Genomic DNA, 25,732 nt, shown 5'->3' on the forward strand with positions numbered 1-25,732 from the left:
TCCTGACCTATGAAGCAATTAGCTTCTCAGGGACTTAACCCAAAGCAGATTTCATAACCTGTGATTCATCCTGACACATACTCACCTCCTGTGATATCAAGGTTGAAGGCAGTGTCAGGTGAGGTGAGCTTCATAATGTGTGCAGCACTCCAAGGATTAGGTCTGTGTCCTAGGGATTTCCAAGAGTTGGTGACCAGGTGCTTGGGTACTAGGCACAGGTCCTCAGGTGGCCTTGAGGCTGGTGAATATGGGTTTGTGTCTGGTCCCTGTCATTTTCTAACTGGGCTATAAAAGTGAAGTTTGGCTGAGATAATGTGTACAGAAATTCTGAGCACATATAACTTACTCCTTCTCTTTCGAGAGCTGGTTAGTTTCTATCAATATGCATCTCAACATGCAAATCCAAGAATCAAAATTTCTTCTGCATTCCTGGTCTTGGTTGACTTTTATTTACATTAACTACTTGAAAAGTAATGAGGTTGAGCTTCTTTTGTGTTGTATTCTACAATGTGATTTGTCAAGAAACTATGTATCTTAAAAAATAGGTCTTGTCATTCCTTGTAACAGTTATTGACATTTTAATCAAATAGGACAGAAAACATGTCCCTTTGTCCGTCTAATGTCAAGAAAATAAATTGTATCTCAACTAATACTAACACATAATCTTTCCCTTGAAGGAAAAATGTGAACCCTTTCCTTCTATAGTTTCCTAATTTAAGACATTTTTTTCCACTGAGATGCAAATAGGAAAGCTGAAATCATTGTAGCAAAGCAAAACTGAGAATGACTGCTTCTGTCCTGCTGGTAATGCTGCTATGGTGTAGGTCTTAAACGTCCCCAAAGGCTTAGTCCACAATTGATGGCACTGCTACGAGGTGGTAGGACCGAGTTAAATTCTAGGGGATGTGCCCTTGAAGGGGATATTGGGACTCCAGTCCCTTCTTTTCTCCCTTTACTTCCCTTCCTCCTTTTAAGTTGATTGACTCAGGTATTATGTCCCAGTGACAGAAAATTGACTAACCCAGATGGTTAAAATCCCTGAAGGCAATGACTACTTGGTGATGGTCAGAAAAGCAAACTTCTTAGAGCACTCTCTAGACTTGAACATAGCTGGTCTTGCTGCATGAAGAACACAATATAGCTTACAGTCAAGTTCCAGTGAAGCTGCCATTTTATATTTGGATGCAATCATTTTCTTCTGAAAACTTGCATTGTTTCACCCTACGGCCTTAACTAGCTGTCATAATGATGCTAGAATATCACCTTTTAGTTCCTTAGACAGCAGGAAGACTTTTCTAGGGTCTGTATAATTTCTTGCTAGTGACTTGGAGGTAAGTAGATCTCAAAGCCTTAGGCCAGATTCACACCAGCAGAGGAGGCCACTAGCTGATGGGCGATAACCTTAGGTCAACACTTAAAACTTCCTTGACCCTGAAAACTGACCTAGAGAAAGTGGCTGACTTGAGGGAATGAGAAGAAAAGGAGCAACATATCCACTCTTGGTTGTAAAATAGCACTGAGCTGTTTCAAAAATCCCTTAAATTTCCTGAAATATAAATTCTGAAATAAAATGCAGCAAGTGCAAAAATCATTGATTTCTTCTTTCTTTTCTTTTTTTTGGATGAACCACTTGCTTTCTACCCAGGCAAAATTTATTCTTGGGAATGGAGTCTAAGCCCATGCTGAATCTTGTCTTTTGTTCCAACCCCACACTTGTTTTACCCTCAGTGAGTTTCAGGAGAAACTGATAGCTAATGCTTTTCATTAAGTCAGTCAAGAAAAACTGCTTACCAGGTTTCACTCCTTCATTAGCCTGACTAATTATACCCATTCATAGTTCCTTTCACACAGACATTTCAAATTTCAAAACTCTCAAATATACATGCCACCCAAGAGACATCTGCTTCCTGGTTCCCTCTGTCTCCTTTTTATCTGAGTGAAAATTACTCAGTGGTCCAAAAAACACAAGCTAAGCAAAATCTAGGAGGACAAAGTGGTTCAAGCTGGTGAGGGGGTCAAGCCAAGGAGAAAGTGTTGAGATAAAAGTAAGAGGATATGGCTGGGTAAAAGGCATTCAGAGTACAGACTCTAGTGACATGCCTCAGATATTGCTCTGCAGTGGCAAAACAAAAAACAGAATGTGCACCTGTTGCTAAGGCATATGCTGGCTGAAGCAGTTGGAGGCTCCAAATCAGAATTGGGGGGGGGGGTGGTCTCCAGATTGTGGCAATAACCTTCAATTTGGTTGATAATTAAAGAAAGACTTTAGCACCCAAGCCTTGGCAATGCCCAGGTAGCAATTACATTTCTCTAAACTACCAAATGTTGGGAGGTAGGTGACCAACAGCTCCATAGGCTTTGGAAACAGCTTCCTACAGATTCGTGGTCTAAACTGAAACTTTACCTTTAAGGGAAATACAGTAATACACCTTCCACCTCATGAAGTGTTATAACCGTAACTTTCTCCCTGAGGGTGTTTCTTTGCATGGATGTAACTGCTTTACCTGACTTCACAGCAAATTCTGCATCATGGTTGCATACATATATGAAAACATGCAGTCGACCTAAATAAATAAATAGCTAAAAAGTCCCTTTTCCCATCACAGGTTTTCTGTGTTCTCTGCTGTTCTTTTCTTTCTGCTAATTAATCTGTCAGAGGCAATTTGATTATAATGAAACACAGTTACTGAAGACTGAGCTAGGAAACCCATTTTTGAGCACTGTGTGTCAATAAATCTCATAGAACATAGTTTCTCCTGACAACCTTTTCTTCCAAACTAAATCTGTTTCTGGGTTTTCTTGTGTGCTTGATATGATGCAATTTAGGATTATTTAAAACAAAAAAGGGATCACTAATATCCTTCTTCAAGTTCATTTCACACGTGTTCAATTTACTACAACACAAAGACTACCAGATGTGGGTTACATTTAAATCATAACTTTCATATAAAGATCTAGGGCCGCTGAAATTATGCATGATAGCTCTTCTTCAAAACCGTACTTTAATAACTAAAAACTATGTTTCAAGGTCTTGACCCCATGATTTAGCACTCAGTTCTTTAGTGCTTTGTCATTCAAACCTCATTTTCAAAGATCATCAGAAAATAAGCTTCTGGTCTTTCAGGTTTCCAACTAGTAAAGCCATATTTATATTTATATTTATATTTTTGATAGACCTAGATCATAGATTACAAAATAGAGTAGCACAACAGGCATCAGTGATCATCTGTGCCACAGACACTATAATGTCCTCTAGTAGTTCAGTTGACACATTCTAGGCTGGCCAATGCATTGCTTCTTTCTATAGTCCTAGTCTAATGCAGACTTTCCCTTCAATTCCTTTGCCCCTCGATCACATCCACTTCGTATTTTACACTTTCTACATTTTACGTAGTGGTTTTATCTTTTGCATTTAACGTTTTTAGAAGAAACATCAATTCTAAGAAACCCAAATAATAGAGTGGCTGTGAAATACCCTGATTGCACTGGTAGATATTAAGTAAAGGAACTATCTAAAATCAACCTTATTGGAACTGCACACAGTACAATTAGTGTTCAGTGTCTGTGATAAACAGTGCTTAACAAATTGCTCAAACATGTCGAGAAGACCACCATTTTAGTAATATGAAAATGGAATTTTTCCCAGTGATAGTATTGCAAGATAATGAACTCTACAAGTGGCAGCACAGATGCAAATTCAATTTTGCACAAGACTCACAAACGCAATGATATATTATGCTGGTGGAGGCAGAGTCTTCGTCTAGACAAAATGCAAAAATCTTTTTGTGTTCAGTAAATGTGTATAATTAGGAAAATATGAAGAACAGCTAATCATCAGTATTGCATACATGTCTGTATCTCCAATCTTCTTGTTTTTTTTTAATCTCTAGTTGAAAGTTGAAGCTCACTCTTCTTGGTTTCAAGTTTTCAGGTTTCAAAGCTATTAGTTTTGTGAAATGAGAAGATACCTTAATCAGGTCCAAGAATTTTCTAACTCTTCCTTACTTTTTTCTTTCTATCAAGTGACATGCATGGGTTTAATTTATAAGAGCAGATTTTATTATAGAAACAAGCAGACACTGTCTAGGGACAAAACTGAAGCAGCTCTGATAGTTTTATTAATTTATTTGATTTACTTCTGGTTTCTCCTACCCAATCTTATTTATGTCAAAGTAAGTTGAAGCAGAATTCATTATGTAGTGAAATGTAATTTGAACACTTTTTATTGGAACATGATGATTCAATCATTTCTCTCTATAAGACCCATTATCTCTTCTTACATTATTTTGCACAGATCAAATCACATACGATAAAATTCCAAAAGATACTTAAGAATTTGTAGAGAGGGATGAAACAATATCTCAATAATTTCTTATGCTATGAAATTCAAGCTATATAAAATTAACATTCTGATAATTTGGTATTCTATGATAGTATATTTTCTTGAGGAAAATCAATGAACTGAATTAATCATTTGATAGAACTGCAATGTCTAAACATTTTGGTTTAAAATCAGATGAAGCATTGAGCTTAAGCTGACCCAATTTGGTATCTCTGCCTTTTGTAGATTTATGTAGCTCACAAATTTTACCAAATCCTCTTCAAATAGTAGGGATTAGGAGTGTTTATGAAGTGTTGGTGAAAAAATAAATAAGTAGTTATTCTTCTCATCTGTTATTTGTTGACCCCTTCATTTGTCATAATTATATTGTCAGTACATAGGGAGTCCTCAACTCATAAGTGGATCAACTTATCATAGTTCATTTCTATGTTGATTGTTCACAAATGAGAGGCATCTCTTCATGGAGATATTATACTTGTGCTTAGACTGTCAAGACAATATTTTAAATGGTTTTTTAAGCCTTGTGCTACTGTATTCTATCTTCTAATCACAATTCCTCTGTGCTAACCACCATGAGTGAAATATTTTCATGTTCAGAAACCTGGAAGACTTGAATACAGACCAAAGATGAGAGTCAAATACCAGCAAAGGAGGAGGGTCAGGAAAAGAAACTCATCAGCAATGAAAGTACAAGCTTATTCCAAAGAGCTTGCCTCCTCATTTCACCCAGCTTCTTGTTCTTTCCACTTTCCACAGTGTGTGTGACCTGGCGCAACAATCTCCAAAGTCCAATACACAGAGATTCACAGCAATACAGATCGTCTGGCCCTACCTCTACCACTCAAATCTGATAGACATTGCTTGGGATACAGGGATTTGGTTCTTAGAAAGATCTCCAGTTACTATCACACACACACACACACGAGCACACACATGCACACACAATGTGCACACAGAAGTACAATAGAGACTATGCAATGAAGAATACAGGTTTGGAAACATATGCTTGCTGATCTCTTCCATCAGCCAACTGGCTATCTAGAAGATGGAGCCCCACAAACAGAAAAAAAAATGAAATAGCATAGATGCAAGTCTCCTCCAACAGTGGTTTGGGTTTTTGTGGGGAAAACAAAACTTTTCAGATATACCATCTTACTAGTTTAGCTACATTTTCTATAAACTGCCTCAAATCCATGTGGGTCAGAGTCGTGTGTTAGGGAAGTGTGAAAGAAGGCTGTGGGGTGGCTAGATAAAGACAGAAATATGGTGCTAGTATACTACGTGCGTCAGGAAACAGACTGTAGACAGACTGCCTGGCTTCCAGCCTTTCTGCCTATTAGCCGCATAGCCTTGGGCAGCTTGCTTAAATTCTCTGTGCCTTATTTTCTTCTGTGCTATTAGAGTAGCAAGTGATACCTATTTCAAAGGGCCATTGTGCCTCTCCATATATATATGGAGAGAGAGAGTACATTATACAGCAACTACTGAGTTTTAACTATATAATGAATATAACTATTATTGTACTAGTGATAAAATCAAATATCTGCTCTAATTAAATTTCTAACAGCTTGTTTTCTACTGAGCTTCTTAATGCTAGATTACTCGAACAAATTTTGGGGGTTCAGGTTCTGACTCTGAAAAGTTTCTTATCAGTTGTCAGAAAGGAAAAACTTGACACACCTCAGGGACCTCGTCCCTAAGTGCCTCACCCCTAATCTGCAGCCTTCTGAGTTTCTGGCTGGTGGGATGCTCCCCTGCATCTTCCCAGCTCTTTCGTAGACTCTGAGCCTTAAGTATTTTAATGACTACTGCCTTTGTGTCACTGAAGCACATTCTGTTCTAATTTCCCCAAATGACTCTACTTTTAGTCTTCACATCCTTATCTATTTATTTTTTTTTATCTCCTTCTAGGATTCTCCATGTTCTGCTTATTGTCAATTCTTGCCCAGACAAAAACATCGACATGAGGTCTATGAGATATTATTTTCTTATAATACAAAACATAAAGCATAGTGTTTATTTGCTGAGTGAATTAATGTATATTTTTAATCACAAATATGGTTCATACTATATAAACCTTTACAACCTGCTTTTTCATTAAAAGATTTATCAAAAAAACCCACAACCCACAAAGCATTAGCATAACTGTAACAGGATAATTAGGAGAGGTAGAATAGAAAGAGTGGAGAAAATAGTTTTAAACTAATCAGTGAACAAACATGGCCATGGGGACAGGTAATATGCAATTCAAATGGAAAGGTGGACTACCTTCTGCTCTTACTAGAACCATAGACAAACTTCACCTAATTAGCTCAATGAAGTAGGGATGTATGTCCCCAACCCAATACCTCTGTAAGGTATAGATATTTGTTCACTCAGTTGTTCACCTGTTTATTAGCTACCTACAATATCTTGGACACTGCTGTAGCAGCTGAAGACTCTAGAGCACTTGTTTTTTCGTTAAATAGTCCATGATCAGGGACTGTCAATAAGTATTTATTTCTACCTGCAATTTTCAATATCATTCAGTGACTACTGCCACTGAATTCCCAGTAAGACGTGACTGCCCGATTATGCATTCATCATCCGACAGAGAAATATAACTATATACGCTGAGCCTGACCTGAACTTTCATTTCCATCCATTTCCTCTCTTCCCCATCCTGTAGTTCCATTGTTAAAGGCCCCACAGAGTCTTATTAGTCAGAGATTTGTTTTATTTCATCTCATTGGGAAAATTTTCCATCATGGCAAATGTACCTAGATGCATGCAAAAACACACAGTCTCTACCCAGGGGAAGCAAAGGACTCATCAGATTCTCTCTTTGGAAATCTTTCAACCTCTTTTCTCCGAAGTCTCATTCTAATTTGTGTCTCCAAGTCACTCTGTGGCTGTGCCTCCATACCCCCAAAGGACTGCCCCCAGCTCTATAGCATTGTGTGCTACATGAGGGTTCACAGGCTTAGGAATCTCTAGTGAACAATATTTTGATTGTGTCATTATTTATCTCGATGGACTTTAAACTGCAATTGAATAACTCAGATCCCCAACTCTGTTTTTCAGAAAAGATTTATTTATTTTGGCTAACCTCACCATTCTAAATCATCTGCACTTCTTAAACCCAGAAGAGACTTGTTATGTGGTGTTTTGGGAGAACACATGTTACTCCAGCTATCCAAAGTCTGACACAAGGTATTGGTCATGTATACAAATCTGTCTAAACATGCACCTGTCATAATATAGGTGCTGAAAACTATCATTGATGTCCCCTAACTTTATAAAGCTTCTAGGTACATGCATGGAAGAATGCCACTTATCAATGCCAACTCATGATTTTTAAGAGTCCCTAGAGATGTACAAAAACAAAAACCTTTTTCAATAAGCCAGTTTAGAAACATGGACCATTCCATGGAGAATGATAGAATGAGTCATGGAAGGTCGATCAAAGAAGTGCCTGTCTGTCCTCTGAGATACTCATAAGGTTGGTGTCCCTATTGGTTCCTCATAGAATGTTGGTGAAAAAGGAATTATTACCCACTTTGCTCCCTTAGTCTCTCTGGAACAAGGTGGCCTGGACAGGTATGGTGGTTATTCAACCCTCACAGCATTGCCTAGGGAAACTCAGTTAACTGGCGTACCTCAGTGTGCTCCCCAAAAACTTGGAAATCTTTGAACTCTTTCTTGGAAAGATGGCATCAAGTTCACTTAGGAAATTGATGTCACTCAAAAAAGTTGCTTTTAGGATTTTTTAAAGGCATTTTTTTTCAAGGTGGGTTTGACAAAAAAAAATGGGTGGAGGTGGTTTACATAATTTAATTAACAAAAAATAAGGGTATATTATTTATGATGATTTAGTATTTCTGGCAAAGACTCTACTGAGAGAGGAAACATCACTGTTGCTCCAGTGAGGCTGCATCACCCATTGCCCATTGCACTACAGGGGGTCTGGAGCCTGCCTACCAGGTCCCTTCTCCCCCAGTGTTATGCTCATTACCTGCCAGGGTATTCCCAGCATTCCCCTTCCTTTGTGATAGAAGGTGAACACACTCCAGCATACATTCATAAGCCAACATGAAAGGCACAATACCAACACTATCATTCCTCTTACAGAGTTAGAAAATTTCCAGATAGGAATTTTGTGTAAGCTGTACAGCAGCATTAGATTAGAAAGTGCCCCAACTTCTAGGAGGCCTAGGATAGAAATTCCCCCATGTGTCAGGGTATAACTCTGGTCTCTTCTTTTGCCTCTTAATCTTTATAAAGTTGTTTTCTCATCTGTTGGACAGATTAATAATATCTATCCTGCAACACTGATAAGGATGATTTTTTTAATGTGAAAATACAACCTATGGGTCATGGCATATAAAGGAATTAGATTATAAGTTGTTTAAAAGCAGTGAATGTAGACATTCTATTCATGGTGAATGAATAGATGTTTTTAATTTCAAACATTGCATCTTTAATTTAGCAAATGTAACACTAAATCTCCAAACATTAGGAAATAAAGCAATATCTAATACTTTTAAGAAGAATTTAGCTTATTAAAATATTTTTTGCAAGTTCCCCCTGGACTACTGGACTACTACTCTCTTTCTCTCTCTCTCTCTCTCTCTCTCTCTCTCTCTCTCTCTCTCTCTCTCTCTCTCTCTCTCTGTGTCTCATTTCCTGCCACACTGGTGGGTCACATTTAAAATGCAGGGGAAAGATGAGCAAACATGCCTCAGATATTTCAGTGACAGCACAGGATGGTTAATGCTAGAGATGCCAAGGCTGGCTGAGCAATAGGGAGTCAGGGAATGCATCTCCAGAGACAAATGAGGAGGGGAGTGAAGAAGAACAATTAGGTTAGGAACTCAGGAAGGGAGAGAAGAGTGACAGATAATCAGTTGAGCTGTTCATGTATACAAAACAGAACTTTGTGAAAGCCAAAGCTTCACACAGTTGTGACCCAGGCAAGAAGAAGCTCTTTTAGGGTAAGAGTAATAAGACTCTCCCTTGTGCACAGCATTTAGAACAACAGCAAAAAAAGTCAGTCATGAGGGTAAATAAAAGCTTAATGCAATATTTTTTTAAAATATAAATGATTGCAAATATTCATCATAAAATCAGAATTTTAAAGAATTATATGATCTGATACTGAATTGAGAGACCCACCTAATTTACCTCCCAGTCCTATTAGGATAATACTGTATTTAATATGTTGATGCTTTCATCATGGATATTTTGTGTTGACTTTTATCTTTAAAATATTGCATGATAATATCATTCAAGTGTGAGATTTTTGGTGTCCTTTTAAATTCTGTACTTCAAGTGACCTTCTCACCTTAATGGCTGGTCCTAACTAAAGGAAGTGGAGGGGGGGCTGCAAGAAAACTAGAAGGGCTATATGGGAACAATTCAACAACCAATGGGGAGAACGTCCACAAGATCGTTTGAGGGACCTTCAGGAATCTCAGGATTGAATTAAATTTTTAAGTTTATGCAAGAATAATTATTCATAAGTGACAAAACCAGGCAATGGAGACAATGGATCTGACACTCTTGTCTTTATTGGTATGTGTTTGGCTCTGAATGACCAACTACATTACAAATTCCAGAATAACAGATCTCATTTGCATGAACATGTCTATATGATAAAGACTTCCAAGTTCCATTGATCACTCATACATACGTGTGAATCAGCTCTGGAGTTTCTGAACAGAGTAAGAGAGACAAGTCATGTTTTGGGTCCACTATCTTGATCAAATATGAGAGAGGGAAAGAAAGTCAAGAAACATTCAACAACCAAGTGTCCCTTCCTTCCCACCCCAGCAGAACATGGTGCAACCCCTGAAAACTGAACTGCTGAGACTAGCTCTGGGATGTCCAGGCAGTACCAGGCCATAGTGGGACGCAGTGAGATCTTATAGAGAGGGTCATGGTAACACCCTGATGTGGTGCCCATTAGTGAAAGGGTCTCCTCGAGGAACATCAATCCATGCCCACCCATGCAAAATCCTCTGTCTCCAAGAGAGGATAGTGTAGGGACCCTCTCAAATAATTGTAATTCCACAACCCAACAACTTCCTTTCCATACACCAAAGCTATTCTCCATGCTGGGACAAAGGAGGGTGTAAAGGCCCTCAATAATGTAGATCTTTTCAAACAGAACAAAAAAGCACACCCTAGGATCTTAACACCAAGGACCATTCTCATGTGTCACCTGTTAGACCCAAATGTATCTAAGATCCATGTTAATTGAAACTTGGGAGTATAAAATGTAGGAAATAAGAAAGTATGTACAAGCACAAATGAGAAATGTGATATAGTGAGTGAGTAATAATTCTATTCACTTTACTACTTAGTCATTGTCTCCCTCTCCAAAATTTAGGAGCTCAGAAATCTGAGACATAGCTAGTCATGACCAATATCTTCCTAATAACATGACTATATATATCACTGAAGGTCAATGTAAGGGTTCAGAAGACCAAAAATCTGACATGTAAGAGGAAGAATTTTGTCATTAAAGCAAAACAAAGATTCTTAAAAGAAACAGGACCTCCCTAAACACATACCCTCTGACAGCCCTTGGGAAATAAAGAACAGCCCTTACTAAATAAGGCTCAGGCAGCTATATGTATTCACAGTTGATTCTGTGGATATCAAGAAATGGTATTAATGGAATTAGGAGCCAGGAAGAAATGTGATTATTAATATCATAGTTCCTGAACCCTAAGACAGAAAAAGAGGGAGGATGAAAGAATGAGATGGACAAAGAAATTTATATTCATGGAAGTAAACCCAAAGTAGAGAAAACACAAGACCAGGGTACTGTACAAACAAAAAGAATCTGAATTCTGTCCCTGGGTATTCTAGTCAGTATCCCTATGCTCCTTGGTAGACTGAAGGCCAACTCACTTGGCAAGAGTAGACTGTTCAGGAGTGAGGGTTTGAAGGTGGGGATAAATTTTAGACATGAAATTATAAATGCACCTGAAAATCCATTGTTCATAGGAAAATGATTTAGCTGGCTGCACAGTGATGGCTTCTCTGCTTATTTTAGAAGCAGACATATCATGTAATCTCCTCTGGTAGACATTCCCTAAAGTGGAGACTAGCTATTTTTATATAATTACATAGGGTAGGGTTTTATCCTTTCTTCTCTGTATCAACCATTTTATTGGAACATTAGGAATATGGCACTCAGTCTAAATGCCATCATTATGTAATAATGAGCTTGGGTTCCACTTTAATGTACTCAGAAGGTCAATGACATGGTCAAATAAATGTGTTAAATAAAAGTGACAGAATAACAAGAATGTTGACATCTACTCACATATAGTAACTGATAAGAACAATATAGAAACTAGGTGTAGAGTATTATTTCTTCAGGATTTCCCCCTGCCTTTGGTTCAAAATCACACGGATATAACTTCTTACAAATCACAGAAATCTGTTTGCCCTGTGTTGGCAGAGTAGCTCAAGTGGTACAGCACCTGACTAACAAGCATGAGGCTCTGAGTTCGAACCCCAGTGCTGCCAAAAAGAAAAGAGGACTTGTTTGTTCTAAACTTATTTTTGGAATCTGCCAATTTTAATATAATTATGCAAAATACTTACACTGATGTCCACCCAAAGGTCTGTCTTAACTTTTGTGCATAATCAAGCAAACAGGAAACACGTAACTGGAAATAACATATCTAGTGCTTACTATGAATTTCCCTCACAATCCACCAGAGGCAAACCATTACTATAGAAATATGAAGAAAATCCAGTACAAATAAAGGTAAGGGTACTTATAACTTGACTTTGTAGGTATTGATAGGACAAAACACCACTACAGCCTCACTGAATGTGAAGGGCACATTACTGCAGCTCAGGAAGCGAAGCTGGCAGGACACATGATCCTGTAAGAAGCCCAGCTGGGGTAGTCTATCCTCTTGGGCTGGCAAAATCAATAAAGACAGAGAAAATCTTTATTATAAGCACTACCATAAAGGGTTGAGCATCACATCCAAGAGAACCTCCACTTGTTCCATCTCAACTGTAGAGAGTACTCAGCTGTTCACAGCATCTGTAACTGGAGCATCTTAACAACATAGGAGGCTACTCTGCATTTGTGTTTGCTGAGCTGGTCCTGCCCACAATCTGCTGGTGCATGGAAGAGCAGCCAAGCTGAAACCAAAGCAGGGATGCAGCTTGATTAGGCTCATCCTAATCAAGGATGCTCCAGCCAGGCTGGGCCTTAGGAAATACTTAGAACCAATGCATTAGGATCTTCCATCTCCAGCACATCCCTGATGATTTGGTGGATTTGGACTGAAATGATGCATGATTCCATCTTGTTTGGATGATGATGTGGAAGTAAACAGTCTTTAAAATATAACTATGAGTGTCCCCCTGTTCTAGATTCATCATCACTTTTTTCCCTTTTTAGCCATCAAGTATAGGATTGGAGTGTTACTTCTATTTTGATAACAAGTAATATCACCCAGTGGTCAAATACTAATAAAATTATTTTACTTAATTGTGAATGTGTTCAAAAGTGGTTTGCTAGTAAATCTTCATCTTGATTAAGTTTATAACATGGCTTACAATTTAAATGTAATTATACGGCATGTATTCATTCCTTTTCTTCTAGAGAATTCAAGTTGCTTTTTGGAGCATTGTTTGATAGTTTCTTCCCATCTCCTTTGGAGTTGAATGGGAGTATAATATCAAATTGTTGTAGCTAGCAATAGGGGACTATGGTACCAGAAGGGAGAGACAATTGTATTGAGATCTGCTGAATGCCAGCAATGTGCCATTATGGGTCCCACAGGAAAAGTTGTCAACCCAGTGTGCCATAAATGAAGCAATTTCTAAGGATCCTAAAATAACTGCATTTTCTCTGTCCTAATGCTCATGTTGGAAAGAACAGACTTAGCTTATTTTTAAAGTGCAGGCCATAGCCTTCAAAGGTATACAAACTGTTCCCACAGTACTTATTATTTCTCCAATTAAATGCTCAGAAGAAAATGTTTTTGAAAGACAAAGTTAATAAGCAAAGGACAGGATAATGTGCTAAATTGATTACTTCTACATATCTGTAAATCTTAACCCTGACCACCAAAATGGATCCCAGTTATATGGTCGCCCTGAAGTCTGAAGATAACCTCTCAGTAATTCTCAGGGCCTTCACTCTTTGATTTAATGAGTACCTGGGGTCCTAGATATAATTTGAAATTTTTGCTCATGTGTACTCAAAGTAATGTTGCAAATATGTTCAAAACCTCTGCAGCTCTGTGGAAAATATCACTTGTATTCCTTCTTTTTGTTGGTAACATAATGACAAAGTGGACATGGCAATAAAAAGGAACCTGATGGGGTCCCTGTGTGATATTTTCAACTACTGTTCAAACACTCGCTCCCTTTATTACATCTTATTTCCTTCATCCTAGCTGGTCTGTAAATCTGTGCTTATCTACATAATCGAATACTAAGCATGTGACCAGTGGGAAAACACAAAAACACACACATACACAAACTACAATACCTGGAAAAGTATGGCACACACTGGAAGAAGGCAATAAATTCCATTTCATTAGAAATAGAGTCAGAGTGGAAAACAATCAGAATTCCTTATATGCATCTGCCACAGGTATGCTATGCTATGCACTAGCCCTAGGTACATATAGACGTCATGCTCTGCAAAGACAAACATATGCATGTATTTATTTAGAGACACTTGTCAAATTTAGGCTCAGAGCCTAGGACCCTAGCTAATTTACAAGGTTACTCTAGGAAAGACACAATTTTAGGTATGACAATAAATCTATGAATATACTACATTCCCACCCTTCAAGAGTCAAGCCAAGATTGATGATTTAAAACTTTTGCTGGTTATTATGGTTTGTTTTTGTTTTCAGCTCAGAAGGTGTGTTTCCATTGTACCCTGTCAAAAACTTTCTCAGCAGTCAAGAAAAAGGCAATACATCTGCCTTGAGCCAAGTTTGTAAATCCTACTGGGAAACGACCCCACACTGTAAGATGACATGGTTTTCAGACACATCTAAACAGACTACTTGATTTAAAGACCAACTCCAGACTTGATGTTGCTGAGCTCCTCAGCTCCATCTTGCCATCCTGATTGATCGAGGAGATGGTCTATAGTTTAAGTGGCATAGCACTTTGAGGGGTTAGTCATTAGAGCACACTGCTTTGTCCTGGGAAGGCAACTTCTTGCTTGACTAGGGTATGGAAGCTAAGGAGTGACTCCAAGATGCTGTCTGGCCAGAATTTGCAGATAACCAAAGAACTCTTCTCTTCCATCAGGCATGGATTTAGCCTCCTTTAGTTCCTGCAGTGACACAGGAGCCTCCAAATACCAAATTATTATCAGGCGGTCTTGGGGGAACCTCTGGGCCCTGCAATAAAGTAGACAGACTTGCTATTGGAAAGTGCTCAGGAGCAATTCAGCCCTGTTTAGATTTCTCTAAAATCTTGCCAACCATCTCTGGATTTTGTAAATGAATACTATCACATAGCTCCTGATAGTGCAAAGGAGTTTTCAAGGGATATAATTTACTAGTATCCTCCAATTAAACAATCTTATGCATCACTAAATGATCATGTCTTGTGTGTGCTGTTTTGTTTTTAAAGCTAAGCTATGCTAGCATTGAAGCCATATCACTTCAGAGCATCATCTATAAAGTAAGGTTTATATTAATTGATCTTTAAGGTCTAACTCAGGGGATCACAAACAGGTAGTGGACTATGGACCCAATCTGACTTACACTGATGTATTCTTATTTATTCCACCTACAGTTCTAAATATTGAAAGTTCAATTTTTAAAAATGGTAATACTAGGCATGGCCTCTACTATTCCAAGTCATTTTTTCTAATCCAACCTGTCATCCATATTAACCTGCCATATCCCTTTAGATAATTGGGATGTAAGACCTTTCACTAACACATCCTATCTTAGTGCCTATCACATTGCATTGTGATTGTATGATGATCCAACTACCAGCCCTCCACAGTGAGGTTCATTGAAGTCAGGGAACAAGCCATCATCACAGAATTTGTAGTTTGTAACATTGTAAAAGCATTAGAGGTAATCAACAAATACTCAGAAAATTAAAATTCACTATTTAGATTAGATTCTTACAATTCAGCAATATGAGAGAAGGAGATCACTACGGTAAAATAAAGCATATATTCAAAAGTTGATATTTTTGAATAGCATGCAGAATTGAAAAGATTACTAAATATAAATACACTAGTCTGTGGTCCAAGCCTCTGACGGATTCAGAGGGATGGAGGTGATGTACTAGCAAATAACGCTGTATTTCAAGCACATGAGAAAAGTTCTAAACTCTCTAATATCTTATCAGTTTTTTTCAGATATTACCTATGTAGTTTCATGGAAGAGCATTTCTTTATAGGTTATTTAGAAGCTTTTATCTAAAATATTGAGAGTTGCCTAACTGAAAACTAAACTCAAAATTTCATGGACTTCTAGCAACAAATCCTTCTGCATGTCCAGTCTCTTCATTGGTAAATTTTTAAATCTCTGGATGACTATAATTAGTATATCCAAATAAAGGATTTTTTGTTAAAAGCTTGTTTCTGCTAAAATTGTTATCTGAATTTCTTTAAATTGGCTAATATAGTGTTAAAAGCATGTCTAATAAATAAACTTCTATATAGACAAATTTGACAGAAATAATGCCAATGCAAAAGGATTGATCTTTGTTATAAGTCTTCTGTGATTTAATATTTCATCAATAGATAACCTTATCTGATCAACATCTGTCAATGTCAAAGGTATGTCATATCCCATGCAGTGAAGGAATAGTTAACACATAAAGAGCTTACAGTCTAAACAGGACTGCAGAAACACATCCTCAACAGTGCCCATACTCACACCAAACAAAAGGCAACACATACGTTGAAGATAAATGAAAAAAAAATATTGGGTGAGGCATGACATTAATGAAGGGGTGAAGGGAAAGAGAAGGGAGAATTTCTTCTTCATTCCTATTGTTTTTGGAAAAGGACCCATGGAAGATGTGTGGTTTTAAGTGCTCTTAAAATCATCAAAAAGTACAAATGGCTTGGTGCCTGGAAAGGAGAAAATTTCCTCTAGGGTAAGCCAGGGAGTGCCTAGAATACCCAGCCAACAGAGGATGGCTGGGTGAAGGGGCCAGTGAAACATGGTAAGAAATGGCTAAATAGAGACTCAGTGATCTGGAACCTGGTATAGAGGCCAGAAATTGAGGGGAGGCTGCAGGTCTCTTCATCAAACTTCTGCTCCCTTCCAAGTGCAGGTATACCATAGTGGCTGCACCACAAAACCAAGAATCCTTGAAAAATAACCTAGATGTTTACAGAAATCTCCAGGGACTCTGGATAAAGGAGATGGTGTTTGAAAACTTCCCTTTAGGTCTTCTAAGGGAAAAAAAGCTTTTCTGGTAGAGCCACAGACTCAGTAGTCATCTACCCAAAGAATTTCATCTACTTTGTATGCTTTCTGGCTCATGTGAACATTTTATTGGGCATGGTGGACCAATGGTCTCTTCTTGATTATTCAGCTTTATCTTTCCACCACTGAAAAGCAAACTGTGAGGGCATGTTAATTTCTGTCAATTACAATATAGCCCTAGGCTAATTGAAATACATCACACAGCCTGGTCCTGGCAGTGACAGGGGTATCAAGGTACTCCATTCCTAGAGAGAACAAGGGAGAAAATGGAGGATTCCTCCATCTCAGCATCTTGCTTGGCCTCCATGTTCCACTATGATGTATGCAAGGCATTTCCAGAAGTTTTGACAGAGGGTTATGTCAACAAAGAATGCTCATTCTAAACGATGTCTCTACTCATCTTGCTTATACCACAGTGATGATATTAGGATTAATAATATCTGATATTAGATAATATGTTTAAGTCCAAGGAGCTCAATATTATTACCAGTTTTAAGTGTTCTTGGTGGTACTGCTGGGTTGAATTCAGGGACTTGTGCTTGCTAAGCAGCAGGGCTACCACTTGAGCTACTCAGCCAGCCTCTGTGTTGGTTATTTTTGATATAGGGTCTTGTTTATGCCCAGTCTAGCCTGGGCATAATAAACCTCCTATTTGTACTTCCCCACATAGATGGAATGATAAATGTGTTCCTGTGCCCAGCCATTGGTTCAGATGGGTGTCTCTTGAAAGTTTTGCCTGGGCTGACTTCAAATCATGATCCTCCTGGTCTCTGACTCTCAAGTAGCTAGGATTAAAGACTTGAACCACCATGCCTGGCAAGGAGGTCAATATTCTTTTTTTTAAGGAGCTAGATATTCTTTACATACATTTTTCTATTTATCTTGCCATATTACAAATTCACCTAAAATCTTTGATGGGGCCCAGTTTCACATATTACAAGCTTGTAATACTGTTCTTTCTAACACATTGCCTCAAGTCCAATCTTAAACATTCCTTGGAATAAATATGGATAAATAGAAAGAAACTACTGGTGTTTCCAAGTATACAAACAGATCTGATATTTATTGCTAATTGCTCTCATCCCATGAGTTTTTGGCAGAAAGTCTCCAAAACCTAACTTTGCAACAATCCCACCTTACCTTTGTGGCAGGGCAAGGAAGTTACATTTAAGAGAGGATACAAACATGTAAATAGAAAATACCCACTCATCAGTGCTAGGTAACCCCTGGGATCTGGGCTGCTTGATTCCCTCTACCTCATGGCCACTTATTCATACGTAAGGGAAGTCCTGAAGTTCCAAGTGCTGTAACCTGTCTGTTCACTGTGGTTTTATTTTTGGTTGTCCTTAAAGTTGCCAAAGATAGGATAAGAGGATCTGAGAAGAATCCCAAGCTTACCAAAAGAGGCTGATGGGTTAATTTGGTTCTGAAAAATCAAAGTTGGCCTACTTCATATGCACATCATCTGTGGCAATGTCTCTTTGCTGCTGTGGCATCAGGACAAGGCCTCATGCTGGGAACTAGGATTGAACAAAGAATACAGAACTACCCAAATCAATACCACCTGTGTGCAACATGGTGCCTTCCTGAACCTAGAGTAATTTTAATTACTTTCAATAAACCAGATTAAAATTACACCATTTGCCTGTCATCTATAATTGATTATGTGCATTCTAATGATACTTCTGGTTTCTGTCTCTATCTTTCTCAAGATAAGCACGCCTTGATCTCAACTTCATATTGATAAATTATTCTGGAAAGTGGATCCCAAGAGAAGTCAGTATCTGACCACAATTCCCATCCCAGCAGGAGATACACCCTGCGAATTCCATAAGCAACAAATTAAAGGATCTGGTCCATAGGCCAAAGGCTGCAAGAATCCTGAGACGTTTCACTGACCCCACCACCCCCAGCCTCAGTCGGCCTTGTCAGGGGTTCTGATCAACATGCTCAGTGACACAGCTATGCAGGAAACGGGCCAATCAGCATAAACAACTGTACTTACATGTATCTGGCTTGAGCTGACTGTTGGTGATGCCAAAATACTGGGGATTTTCAATGACAGGGATCTTGGTCATTCCAATGATGACGGCATCAGGGCCGCCTTCAGAAGAGGATGGAGTGTTACTCCCATTGGAGATGTGGTGGAGCGGGCTGGCAGAATCATCATCATTGCTGATAACTGAAGCTGGACCTAGAGTTAGAAAAATATATATTCTGTAATTCAAGGGCTACTATTTAGCTATACCAATATTCATCACGTTCATCCATTTCAAGTGTATAATTCAGTGGGTTTTGGTACCTACACAGAGTTGTGCTATTATCTCTACAATCTAATTGTAGGACATTTTCATCACCCCAACAACTAGCACTTATCTCCCATTTTCCCCACTCCTTGTCCTAAGCATCCATGAATTTGTTTTCCATCTCTGTGAATTTACCTGTTCTGGAATTTCAAACAAATGCAATCACATTATCTGTGACATTTTGTAATGGGCTTGGTTCACTTAGCATAATATTTTAAGCTTCATTCACATGATAGTATGTATCATACTTCCTTTTCATTGCTGAATAATACTTCATTGTGTGGATATGCTGTGTTTAACTTATTCACCTATCCAACCATTGAAGGACAATTAGGTTATTTGGACTATTTGGCCACTAATAATAATAATTCCATGAGCACTCGTGTACACACTTTTGTGTGGACATTTTATTTTCTCTTGGGTAGAATTGGTGGGACATATGTATGGTATGTCTATCATTTTGAGGGACCACCAAACAGTCTTCCAAAGTGGCTGCACCATTTTATATTCCCAACAGCAATGTACAAAGGTTCTAATTTCTTCACTTCCGTACCCTGTAAATTGGTAAGCAGCTTTTCTCTTTGATCTGTGCACACTTTCAGAATACTCTGTAACTGAATTTCCAGCATGAATCCAGGATGCCTGTTTCACAGGGCACTGAAAGTTATGCTGGGAGTTTGAAGGTCTAAGTTTCCCGTCTCCACTCTTCTAAGAAGTGACTTACCTTCTTTGTACTTCTACATCTGCATACAATTATAAAATGTGCACTATTTTATCTTCTTATTATTAGAGAAAAGAAAATGTACTGCAAACTTAAATGTACTTCATGAATATAAATTACTGCTAGGTATTCTTTTTTTATAGTTCTATTATTTTTATTTTTTTCTTTATTCAGATATTCATATGTGCATACATTGTTTGGGTCATTTCTGCCCCCTTTCCCCCACCTCCCCACCCCACTCTCTTCCAGGCAGAATCTGTTCTGCCCTTTTCTCCAATTTTGGTGAAAAGAAAACATAAGCTTCTTAAATGAACTTTAACTGGAGAGTGAGAATTGCATTGGGCTACCCTATTAGTGTGTTTCTTCTTCTCCATGGTGGTAAGTACCTGAAACACTATCCACAAAATATTTTCATAACAATAATAGGTAAATCCCATGCAAAATTATCTATTTTGCCTTTAGCTATAATATTATTTATAGAGCCACTTATTAGATACCTTTATATTAAAACAATAATCATAGCATTTTTCATAAAAAACTTAAATTATTTAGTCCAAATCTTCAGAATGTATATGCCCATATATACATTTTACCATATCTTGTCTAAACAAATCTTCCATTGACCACTCAACTCATCATGCTCAAAAATAAAAATAGATACTATTTGCAACCAAGAATAGATTCACAAAGATAAAAGTCTATGTGGAAGTTTCAAAATAATTAGGATCACTCATGCAATGCATTCGTTGAAAGTAGACAAAGCCTCTTAGGCATATATTACCAGCATGTCTAAAGTATACTGAATGAGCAGTGTCCCATGGAAGCAGATGACTGACCATGACTACTGACATAAATCAAGAGAAAGGAGAGGAGGAAAAGGATAAGAAGGAAAGACTAAGGGGAAGAAAAAAGACAGAATCAAATGCCTGGCCAAATGCCTTAATAGTGAAGAGAAAGTCTGAATTGCTACTTCCTGTGCAAGGGAAACCTGCCCCCAGCATGCATGTTTCAGCACCTCTACCTATTCTCAACCTTTTCCCTCACTTTTTCACTACTTTAGTAAAAGGCATAGCAATTATAAAAGACAAGGATTATTTTGTCAGGAACGCTGATAAAGTTTTGAATCCCCATGCAACATGATGATTAATCCATTCCCCAACCCCCAAGATCCATTTTTCCTCCTTATATGGGGATTGTTGCAATTTGTAGTGATAACAATTGGACATTCCCCAGCTAGCTGTGTCTTAACCAAACTATGCTGGAGGAAACCAACTGCTATCATAGGTAATTTTTAAAGCATTCTCCCAATAGGATATGCATTTAAGTTGCCTTTAATGATATACTCTGGCTTAATTCTCAAACAAGTCCTCACACAGCCAATTTAGAAGCCAAAGAACATGCAAAGCCAAGGCAAGCCCACCAGTTGTGTGCATCTTGTGTCTTGCTCACCTGTGTTAGCAAAGAGTGGAAATCCTGCCAAGAATAACTATAAAAACAAGTTCTTTCTAATATCCCCAACCATCCCTGTTTTATGATCTGCTTCCTGACAGGCCTAGCTCTCCCAGATTCTAACCAGTGATGGAAAATGGAGATGTATTATGGTAAGGTTTCTGTATATTGTCAATAAAACCTTCCTACCACTGGTTCCCTTTTTTGGTTCCCAGAGCAGCTGTTCCCTTCTGAGAGGTTACCAAAGCATGCTACTGCCTGAGTTCCCAGATGGGGTACAATCTAAGCTGCACATTTCTCAACAGATTCCAGGCTCCACCTTTACCCTCAGAAATGCAGGAGTTGTCATTTTCTAATTCTCCACACACTGTGAGAAGGCCAGCAATATTTCCTTCTGGAAGTGCAATGATAAGAAATGCATTGACTCCAGTGGGTTTATCCTCTAATTGTTCTCTAGTCAGGATAGCAGCCTCACAGCTTCATTCAATCATTTTTGAGGAAGATGATACTTAGAAGACAATCTTCAGATTCTCCCAGGAATTCAGGCTCTGAATCTCCTGCCAACTATACAGTGGAGTCCTCCCTTGCTTTAGTTCAATGAAGGGACTTGTGTTCTGCTCTTCCTTCTCTCGTGATCTCTCCAATTACGGCCCCTGACTCTTATGTAACAGATTGCAAGAGAATTGCTTTCTGGGGGTTGGGGTTGGGGGGTGGAGGGTGAGAGTTAAGTACGGAAGTGGTGTAAAGCACCAAAGGTAATTTTTCCAAGTCTTTTCACTTTTCAGAAAGCCACTGTTGACAAATCACAGCAACACAAACCTCAACAACTCATCAAATAGAATATTAATTCAAGTGCTGTTTCCTTCATCATTGATGTTCCAAAGCTCAGAAGATTGATCTAGCTGGCAAGACTGTGGGAATGAAGCCCATTTTTCTATGAACATTTTGATATAATGGAATGCAGAGCACAGCAGAGTTGGGAGGGGGAAAGTTCTCCACGGGGACAATGAATGTGTGTGTGATTTGACAGCAGCCTGTCTGTGCATTTCACAGGAAGTGTCTTTGTGTGTCTGTGCATGTGTTTAAGCAGACACTGCCAAAAGACAGAAGTGTTGGTGGCACATTGCAGCTCATTACAAGGAATTCATGTGAGGACTTAAGAAAAATGGATTATAATATTAATATAAAGTTTTAAATTGCTAGGTATGTGCACAGTTGCTGAGCTTGGGTTGGATAGTTCAAATTACTGAGCTGACAAATATGAATTATATCTGGAAACATTTTTATCCCATTTTTATTTTAATGTAAAATACAAAGAGGCCTTTTTTTCTTTTATCAGAGCTGCTTGATTAGTATATTCTACAGATATGACTTTCCAGACATTTCTAAACTTACTTAGACTTGTTTTCCAGTGATAAGAATGGAGGAAGGTTATCTGGGGAAAGAGTTTCCTTCTCTCAATGCCAACAACACCTTCAAGGTGAAGGGAGAGATTATTACTCACAGCAACTGCACTCGCCACGCCTTTCTATTTTCTGTATTCTGAAGATCTAACACCCAGTGCCTGTTAACCTGGAGAAACAGCCTCCTATAGGGCTGGCCAGTTGCAAGAGATAGCAAATACCCTTTCTGCAAGTGCACCTTTCATATGCAAACCAACCAGCACAGACTATACTTCCAACCACCTTCATTATCTGTCCTACACCATCTACCTGCCCTAACCACCACAGGGCCAGATGCCAGAAAACTCAGCAGCCCTCTGGCTAGACCCTGCTGATATTACTCAAACTAGCCCATCTGTCTACTTTGCCTCACCCATTCCTTCCCATGGAAACCACAATAAAGACCATTGCCTGTGTTTTTTCCTTGCTCTCTCTTCTTCCTGACCAACCTCAGGGCTTCCCTGTGCCTCTGTGGCATGGGTGTGTCCACTTTGGGGAACTATGAGTCACAAATAGTGTTTTTAATGACCATCATCTCCTAAATGGTGGCTTCATCATACCAGAAATTTTAAAAAATCCCCTTCTGGGCTGGATCTGGAGCATTGTGAAGAATGATCTCTGCTGTGGCCTAAAAGGGTAAAAATCATCATATTATTGAAGCTTTCTGGGGACAGGCACCCTTCTGCAGGACAGAATAGCTTGAAACATATTCAAGTGGTTATAGTGATTTAATCACTGTACAGGGAAGACCCCATCATTGTAGGAGAGCTCTCTCTCTCTCTTTCTCTCTCTCTTTCTCTCTCTCTTTCTCTCTCTCTCTCTCTCTCTCTCTCTCTCTCTCTCTCACACACACACACACACACACACACACACACACACACACACACACACACCACTACCACCACAATGAAGCCCTAAGGCAGGGTGCCTTTAATGACTTCTTAGCAAAGCAACTGTGATGGCCAGTGTCTGAAATTTGCCCCAGGGGAGCTGAAGTCCTGAGCTAGTTGAGCTTGATGTTCCCATTTTTCTTTTCCCTACTGAGAACTTTTGCCTTGAAATCCATGGCACTAGTAAAGGACAGGATAACTTTTTTGCCTGCAAACCCCCATCTGGTTAGTCTACATCAGCCTGGACTCAGCCCACTGGTCATGTGTAGGTCACTAGAGAGACACTGAGAGAGGCTATTTAACAGAACAAGGTTTGGAGTCAGTTTCAAAAGGAAAAGGAAACAGATTTTCTTATACGCATAGGATGAACAAGTATAGGACAGAGGGCTCAGAACTGTGTGGCTCCCGACACTCATATACTTCCCTGACTTTGAAATTTTACCTGTAGCCAACCTTGCTACCAAAAGAAATACCAACTAATGGAATTGTACCCATGATGGTCAGATCTTGGAACTCTTGTGAATGATGGAAGAGAGCCTGTCTTTTCATGCCTTCCACGCAATTTCTGTTCATTGTCTCTGTAACCATAGAAAATACTGAACAAATTGGAGGTCCCAAGAGATCACACCTGATTTCAAGCCTAATGAAATCCTCTGCATTCACTCAGGAAGCTACACACTCTGCTTTTCAATTGTCAGCACATGGTCTGAAAGCAAGGAATAGGACGCAATCAAGCACAAATCACAGTGTCTGGACGTTAAAGTCTGTTTTGCAAGAGAAGTGGTCATAAATGAACAGCTGATTACCAATTCAGACCTCTATTAAATCTTGATTTAAGAACCTATCACTACCTAGAACTGAACAGCAATTGACACTTCCCCACAGGATAAAAACAAGTCAACTTCAAAAATTCAAAACCACTTACTGGACACAATTAGCAAAAGTAATGTCTTTTCTGGAAAAATTCTCTACCTCCTTCTTCAACAAATCAGAAGCCAGGAGCACAGAAAATGAGTCAAGGACCAACGGATATAAATAGCATCTAAGCAATTTCATCTGAATTAAGCAACATAAACTCTTTACTTATCCAAAGAAGGAGTAACTACTTACCAACACCTTGTCTTGATTTTACTTTCCCAAATCCAAACCATGAGAAATCTGAAAACCACAACAAAACATAAAGTAAACTTCGAAAGAGAAGTGTAAACCAGAGACAGCACTGTCCTTAGTCGAATAACTCAATGATCCCCCAACCCAAAATTAAAAAAGAAAAAAAAAGACTTCCTCTCAGACATCTGGAATCTAGCCCTTGGATTTTTGTGCAAAGGTTTATTTGTCATCCTCAGAACATGGAAGTTCAAATCAGATAAGAGACAGAAAACTGTCTTCAAGAAAAATGGCCAAAACCCAGGATTAAGAGCTCTGAGCTGTTTTCCCCTTTTCTCAGTTTCTTCCTAACCCCTAAGTGGAGAAATCATTGCCTAGTATTGAATTGTCTAACAGGGAAGCTGTAGGGGTGAAAACACACAATGCTTTTGACAAATGCACTATGGTTCTGAACTGCAGCAATGTGGGAAAATAATGAAAGAAAACAGACCTTTTCTGAAGCTGAAACAAGCAGTAAAAAAAGGAACATGAAATCCCGTGGGAGAGCAGACACATGGGCTGGAATGAGGGAAGGGTTCCTAATTCTGCATGGAATCCCGTGCCTGATTGCTGTGCAGTGGTGGGCAGCATGCATCAGCTCTGCGCTTCTTACAAAACAAGACTCCAATCGGCACATGTAAGAAAAGACCCCAGATGTTTGGAGGGTCTCCAGGGAATAAAGCCACCATGAAACAGCTATTTCTTAGCCTGTCTGTTCCCTTGTAGGTAATTTCTACTGGGTTCAAAGTGAATTCTGCACAGCAGAGAAATTCCTGGACATGAGGCTGATAAAGGGAATAAAGCACCAATAAGCTACTGTGTTTCTCTTCTCTTCAGCACGGTAGTGGTCTTCATAGGCAGTTGGGATAGTAAGCTAGAGAAAAGAACCAATAAAGTGAAGTGATGTGCATAAAGACTCCTTGCACACTCAAAAACACCTTACAACATTGACAATTTTTTTTTCACATTTAGGCTTTGCTTTCCTGATGT

The 25,732-nt window shown here is 38.8% G+C and overlaps 1 protein-coding gene across 10 annotated transcripts in view; it reads right to left on the bottom strand.

The window, feature by feature from the left end:
* Ntrk2 (neurotrophic receptor tyrosine kinase 2) overlaps positions 1-25,732 on the bottom strand; it is a 333,650-nt gene that overhangs the window by 132,718 nt on the left and 175,200 nt on the right. For 6 of the 10 annotated variants that reach the window (XM_074052265.1, XM_074052264.1, XM_020153400.2 and 3 more), the window contains 2 exons: positions 24,707-24,754; positions 18,794-18,982 (listed from right to left, as the gene is read on the bottom strand). In XM_074052265.1, coding sequence (XP_073908366.1) covers positions 18,794-18,982; positions 24,707-24,754 — 237 coding nt within the window. Of the gene's footprint in view, positions 1-9,873; positions 14,728-18,234; positions 18,309-18,793; positions 18,983-24,706; positions 24,755-25,732 lie in introns of those variants that run through there. The other 4 variants (XM_020153404.2, XM_074052271.1, XM_020153405.2 and 1 more) reach the window with 4 other exon arrangements.

The sequence above is a fragment of the Castor canadensis genome, chromosome 13 (genome assembly GCF_047511655.1).
Source record: "Castor canadensis chromosome 13, mCasCan1.hap1v2, whole genome shotgun sequence".
Classification (NCBI taxonomy): domain Eukaryota; kingdom Metazoa; phylum Chordata; class Mammalia; order Rodentia; family Castoridae; genus Castor; species Castor canadensis.